This window comes from Hordeum vulgare, chromosome 1H (assembly GCF_904849725.1).
Source record: "Hordeum vulgare subsp. vulgare chromosome 1H, MorexV3_pseudomolecules_assembly, whole genome shotgun sequence".
In the NCBI taxonomy this organism is placed as follows: Eukaryota; Viridiplantae; Streptophyta; class Magnoliopsida; order Poales; family Poaceae; genus Hordeum; species Hordeum vulgare.
In genome coordinates this window covers 60,244,195-60,250,787 of record NC_058518.1, presented here as the reverse complement: position 1 = coordinate 60,250,787, position 6,593 = coordinate 60,244,195, and the positions used below count along the sequence as shown (strand labels likewise).

General features: G+C 53.2%; 1 protein-coding gene across 2 annotated transcripts; it reads right to left on the bottom strand.

Annotated features, from left to right (window-relative positions):
* Window positions 1-3,727: 3,727 nt before the first annotated feature.
* Window positions 3,728-6,232, bottom strand: LOC123424219 (transcription factor APG-like). Of its 2 annotated transcripts, XM_045107946.1 has the most exons (5): window positions 5,876-6,232; window positions 4,825-5,731; window positions 4,642-4,734; window positions 4,471-4,536; window positions 3,728-4,381 (listed from the first exon to the last, which is right to left on the bottom strand). In XM_045107946.1, coding segments are annotated over exons 1-5 (1,482 nt in total). In that variant the 5' UTR covers window positions 5,878-6,232; the 3' UTR covers window positions 3,728-3,967. The 2 variants fall into 2 exon arrangements, with proteins under 2 accessions (XP_044963881.1, XP_044963880.1); XM_045107945.1 differs by lacking the exon at window positions 5,876-6,232 and having other exon boundaries at window positions 4,825-5,852.
* Between the last annotated feature and the right edge of the window lie 361 nt (window positions 6,233-6,593).

Below are 6,593 nucleotides of genomic sequence, written 5' to 3'. Positions count from 1 at the left end.
AAGAATTGTTACATTCGTAAGAACAAAAGTATCTGTGAGAAATGATTGTAATGGAACGAGGACTATGTCAAAGATGACATAATGCGTGGTAGGCTAATAAAGATGTGGATGATTGACAATCAAAATAAGGATGTATATGGAGTTTAGGACATGTATGTGAGGTAGATTAGTTTTTTTTACTGAATGTGAGGTACACTAGATAAAAATAATTATGCGGACCTAAAACGAACTGAGAAAGAACAAGACGAAAGGATTGAAATGAAGAACACCGATCATGCCAAAGAAAACAGTACTAAAAGATGACGTAAAAAAAGGACACCGAGATCCGAGGATTAAAAAAATGACCAGCAACCATGGATAGAACATGATTAAAAAGAAGAACTGTTTGAAGAAGCAATAAGCAAATGAACATAAGATCATGCCAAATGAACATAAGAACATGATTAAAAAGAAGAACCGTTTGAACACGGATCATGCCAAATGTACCACTCATAGTTCGGAATTTTGTGTGGCGCTTAGCTTCGGATTCCTTACTCATGTGGAAGAACAAACACAAGATCAGTCTTGAAATGACATGCATATGGCCAACCTCTGGGTCGTACTCCCCTCGGTCCACCGGGATTGGAGGGGCGTGTAGGTGTTGGCGCCCCTACGATGGTGGTGCTGACCCGGGCCCGGGGGCTGATGTCGGGCTTTTCCTGCCATGGTCTGTGCACTCAGATGTGGACGGTTGGTGATGTCTCATGGCTTGGATGCCGGGGCGACGGCCCTGGAAGGTGGTCTGCATGGTTGGCTCCCTGGCGGGCACCATGGCGGAGGTGGTGTCTGCTTTCATTGTTCGTGTGGACGGCAGGGGTCGTAGAAGCGGGTGGCTCGACGGCACTCTTTGTCCTTGGCAATGGCGACGCCCTGATCCAGATGCGGGGTTCGGGACTCGTCGCGCTATTTCTGAGGGCCTCATTGACCCATGGGAGCAACCAAGCGAAAGCCCTGCGCTTTGGCGTCGTTGACGATGACGTCTGGGCGTTTTTTTGAAGACGTCGTCGTGGTGCTCCTTTTCGTGTCTGAGTTCCGAATGAAAACCTTTGTCCGTGTGGACGGCGACGCTTTGCGCCGTTCTTTCTCCCAAGGGCGTTGTCGTGGAGCTTAGGTCTAGTAGGGTATAGTGTGACGGTGCTCCCAGATCGTCATTTGCTTTGTCTCGTTTCGATAGCGTAGCCGCTTGTGGTTTATGTGATCGGTGTATCTTTGGATCGGCTTTCTAAGAGGGACACCGCATCAACTTGTATCGTTCAGCACTGTATTTGGGACGGTTGTTGCTTTATATATAAAACGAAATGAAAGCATGTTTTGATGTGGTGTGGAGAAGGATAACTTTCATCCCTTTGTACGCTGTCAGCTTGGTAGGGATCTGTACGTAGCAATGAGCAATATTTGGAAGGTGCCCAGAATTGATTTGCTGGTTAATAACGGCAAAGAGTGGCTGCTGCACGTCCCGGATCCTTGAGTGATTTAGAACGGAGCATGTTTCTTATGATATTATGGAGGATCTGGCATGTCCGTAATGAAGTAATTCACCATAAACCAACTCCGCCCCAGGAAGCATCTGTTCGATTTCTTCAAAACTATCTGGATAGCTTGGTTGGCATCAAGTTAAATAGTCATATTGATCTGGTGAAGGAGAAGGCTGTCATTTCATATGATCGGCCGTGTGCACCTGTAAATGAACGTGAAGAAATTCCAGTGTGGGCACCTCCTAGTGAGGATGGGTTAAACTAAACACTGACGGATCGTATGTTTCGAGTGAAGCAGCGGGAGCGGGAATGATACTGCAGAATTGTACTGGAGATATAATTTTTTCGGCTTGCAGAGCTTTATATGCTTGTAAGAATGCATTGGATCTTCATATAGCTATTGAGACGGATTCACTCACAGTGGCAACTTTGATCTCAAGTAAAGTGGTCGACCGATCTGTTTATGCTTCCCTGATACTTGTATTACGCACGTCTCTCGATCCCACCTCTCTTGATCCCATAATAAGGCTAGTGATATTTTAGCGAGTTTTGGTAGGGTTTAAGGCAGGACCATGACTTGGATTGGTTCACGCCACATGAGGTGTTTGGAGATAGTTTGAGGTGGTTGTAATAACTTCATGATTGAGCAATGCGAGTATTTCTTCGGAAAAAAAGCAAATGAACATAAAGGGAACATCATATGAAACGCATACGAAATGGACGAGACAAACATGTACTGTTATATTGGCCCTGTTTGGATCCTAGGGTTAGAGTTAGAGTTGGTTAGATTGAACTCATCTAACTCTCGAAAATCCAAACAGGATGGGTTAGAGTTAGTTAGATGCATCTAATCCATTCAAAAAATCTAACCCACCCAAAAGGTGCTTTTTTGGGTTAGAGTTAGGTGGGGCCCAGAAAAAGTTACTTTTCTCTCTCCCTCCACCACACAAAATCCTAGATAAAGAAGCCAAATGATTAAAAAAGTGCATTTATTAGCAATCTAACCCTTTCATCCAAACACCTTTTTGGTTAGAGTTAGTTCATGGTTAGTCTAGAGTCAGAGGGTGTTTGGATCACTAGAGACTAGAGACTAGAGACTAGTAGTAGTCACCTTTAGTCAGTAAACCTCCAAACACCCCTGACTAATGGGTGACTAAAACTAGTTTAGTCCCTAGTCACCCCAACCCCAACTTTTACTGACTAAAGTCTCTTCTCTAATTAATTGGCGGGTCCATCCTGTTGCAGGCTCATCCTCCCATGCGAGCACGTCAATGGAAGGGAGATAAATGAAAGGAAGATAGAATAATTTAATACTGAGACATTTAATGCTGACTAGTAGTAGTCACCTTCCAAACATGGCCTGACTACAAACTTCTAGTCTGACTACTACTAGTCACATGACTAAAGAGTATCCAAACACCCTCTTAAAATCTAACTCTAACCTCTAACCGAGTTAGAGTATCCAAACGGGGCTATTGAGAGAGTTTTTGATTTCCATTCCACCTAAGAGCATGCCCAATGGGTAGCCCCAAAGGTGATGCTTCATAGGCCAACTAGGCTCGGATGCCATTCTGGCAGGAGGACCGCTGCTTGCATGCGCCAGGTGAAGCTTGTAGAGAGGCTGGTTTTTCAATAAAAAAATAAGAAAAAGTAAGGAAGGAGAGAAAAAGAAAGGGAGAAAGAATGAAAAAGATGAACATATGAGGACAGTGAATGACGGCTGTGAGGCAGCACCATCATAGCCACCATTGGACTGAACAATAACCTCAATCCTTCCAAGTTTGATGGGGCACCTGTCTTTTTTCGCCACCAGTGTTCATGCCCTAACGAGTCACGAGTTTCCAGATCACGGCGCCGACCTACGTGCCCTTTGGAACTTCTAGAGGCTTCGCGTACGCTACGCCGATAGAAGCAGCGCCAATGGAGCAAAAACCCTTCGCGCGCTTGCCGTGCTCCCCGGTTCGGCAGCACCGTCGCGGGCGGGCGATGCGATCGAAGCATCTTGGCCACAAGCAGCTGATGATAAGGCATGGACTGCCGGAGCTCGTGCCAGCTCAAGCTGCCACCAGCGCCATGACGCATGTGCACGAACAGTGCTAGCTATCCTTCAGAATCAGATTGACTCATGTCCGTCCGCGGCATCATGAGCATCATGACCGGCGGTGCAGAAGCTTTAAAAAGGGTAGGCCATGTCAGGATTGAGTACTGCAGCGGGAAGCAGAAGCGATCCTGATCCATTGATCCTCTCCAGCAGACACTGTACCCCGTCCTATCCTCTGACACAGGGAAGATGCCGGAGCAGTCCATGAGCCATTTTACAGTTTCACAAGGAGTTTTACAGCTTCGTTTTGCCGCAGCCATGCATGCATGCTCGGAGTTACCACCGAGCCTTGCTGCGTGCGCCGCTAGCTTGCTACAAAGTCAGATCGACCTCCGCCGCCGTTGGAGCTAGGCTACATTGTTCGTGGGACCTGCGGATGGTCGCCCGGTGCCTGCTCGGCCTGCGCTGCGGGGGCGTCGTTGGTGACGGGGCCGGCGGCCATGTGAGCGCCCGCCGCCTGGTGGAACGGTGGCGGGGCAGGCATCGCGTGGCCGCCGAACATGGGCGCGCCGGGGATCATCTGGTAAGGGAACTGCGCGGCGCCAGCGGCGGCGACGAGGCGCGGGTCGAAGGGGCCCATGCCGAACCCCATGGCGCCGAGGTGGTGGTGGTGGAAGTGCGCCATCGGGGGCATCTGCATGTGCTGCATTGCCAGCATCGGCGGCATGCACATCCCGGCCGTCCCCATCGTCGACATCATCTGGACCTGGAGCTGCAGGGTCTTGAGGTACTCGATGGCCTCCTCCAGCATCGACGCCTTGTCAATCTTGATTCATCACCACAAACGTTGCATGTTAAACTATGCTCTTGTCAAGTATTTCTCAGCTTTCTTGCGAAGGTTAGTGTGTCATATACCTTGTTGCAGTTGGGGATGAGTTCTTGCAGGGCGCGCATCTTCTCGTTGATCCGATCCCTTCTCCTCTGCAACAGCAATGTCATACAAATTTAGCAACTTGAAGAATGCCGCTTAGGTGTACGGTGTATATCTATTCGGTTTTGTGCGCGTGCTCGCGTTCGGGAACGTACCCTCTCCGACATGTTGTGCACTTCGGCGGTCCGGCCGCGCTTGGTGCTCCTCGCCGCCGACCTTCTCAGCCCGCCGGCCTCGTCGTCAAGATCCTGCAGGCAGATTGCGTCTGAGATCTCGATGAAACAAGAAGCACAATACTGCGTTCGTGGTGATAACCATGTGTCCAGCACTTAGCTTACCTCGTCGTCCTGACTGACCGACCACTCCAGAGTCTGGTGGCTGCTCCTCTTCAGCTGGCTCCGCTCACCGTTGTCGGAGCAGACAGACGAGGTCGTCGCCGTTGCGGGCGGCGGTGGCATCTCGGAAGCCCTCGCTTCCGATTGCAATCTCTGGGGTAACACCGCAGCCCTTGCTTCCGGTTGCAATCTCTGGGGCAACGCCGCAGCCCTCGCTTCCGGTTGCAATCTCTGGGGTAACGCCGCAGCTGGCTCTGCGGCATGCCGGACAGGCACTGGCGGTGCCGGGGGACGAGGCGCGGGCGACTCCTTGGGCGGCTGCAGCCACGCCGTCCTCTGCTCCGAGAAGAGTGGGGTGCTTCTTAGCCTGTTGCTGTTGGTCTGCAGCAGCGTCGACTCGACGGACTTGCTCCCCGCGGCGGACGTTCTCAAGCTGGCCTGCGGCAGCGAGCGCTGCAGGGGCCTCGAGAAGAAGGAGAAGTTCATGACCCCCTCGCCGGTCGACCGAGGCGGCGGCTGCTGCTGCTGCTGCTTGGGGGGCGCAGGTGGCTCCGGTAGCGGCTCCACGGCCACCGCCGCGTGAGACGTCGATGGCGCTCCGGCATCTCTGCTCGCCACCGCAGCGGTGAGGTCGGAGAACACGGGAAACAAGGTGGAGAAGTACTCCTGGGGGATCGGGGTCGTGTCGGCGCCGCCGCCGTCGTCGTCCACGCCGATGATGGGGTAATGTTGCAACCACGGCACGGCGTCGTCGTCGTGTCCCTGCGCCATCGCGGGGTGCTTGGCGAGCTCCTGCGGCTTCGCAGTGCCGGCGGCGCTGCAGGAGAAGGGCGGGAAGGGGGATGCCGCCCGCCGGAGCGCCGGTCCGTTGTCCCAGAGCAGCTCCTCCAGCTCGTTGCCCGGCTCACTCCTACGCAGCAGCATCAGGCACAGGCCATCGTCAGTAACCCGCGCGCACGCCCGAGAAAAGCAAAGCTAAGCTAAGCCAGCAATGGCCGGCGAACCAAGAACCAAGAAACAAAGGAAGAGCAGGGTCAGCCGTCAAGAAACTCACATCCCCGGCCGGTGTGGGTATATAAACGGAGATCTTCCAGCTCCTGCGGCGACAGGTGTAGCTCGGCCGACGCCTCGCCGCGGTCGGCGCGGTATTATTTTATGTTTCCTCTTCCCGTCACGAGTCACGAGCGGGGGGAGCTGCAGCCTGCAGGGAAGGAGGGGGTGGTGGGAGGAGGAGGAGCGAGCGCACCAACTCAAAGCAGAGTCGTCTGAATCTGATGCGCGTGTGTGAGGGGGGAGCAGTTAAGGAAGAGCGACGCGCCACCTAACGAGGCGTCGCCATTGATGCCAACGGACGCGGCACGGGTGGGGGATGGGCAGCGGGAGAGAGGACGAAGTGGGGGGGCGACCGCCGAGCCGTCGAATATATAGCGGGCCTGGACGACGATCGGGAGAGGGGGGAAGCTCGTGCCGCTAGACCACGACCTGTTTGTTTCCGCACTGTCTGCCCATCACTCCGAGCGATATCGATCCGGTGGCTACTGGCCTGCTGCCTATCCTCGTGGCTTTCTCTTGCACGGTTGCACCACCACCTGTGCAGGGGCTCAGCTTGCACGCGAGGACGGATAACATTTGCGGACGCTCCCGCGTTTCCTCCCACCAACAGGCTAGTAGCTCGACATGTATGTATGTGCTCTCGTGGCATGCAAGTGTCCGGCTGTGAGGGCCTGCGTCCGGTTCTATACCTACAACGGGCGGCGGCACCACAACCAACT

Bases quoted from the DNA above. Each gene is read 5' to 3' on its own strand.
- LOC123424219 (XM_045107945.1), bottom strand. From the start codon at position 5,745: ATGCTGCTGCGTAGGAGTGAGCCGGGCAACGAGCTGGAGGAGCTGCTC. The intron at 4,735-4,824 runs GTAAGCTAAGTG...ATCTGCCTGCAG, and splicing joins CGGTCAGTCAGGACGACGAG to GATCTTGACGACGAGGCCGG. The intron at 4,382-4,470 runs GTATATGACACA...TGATGAATCAAG, and splicing joins TCATCCCCAACTGCAACAAG to ATTGACAAGGCGTCGATGCT.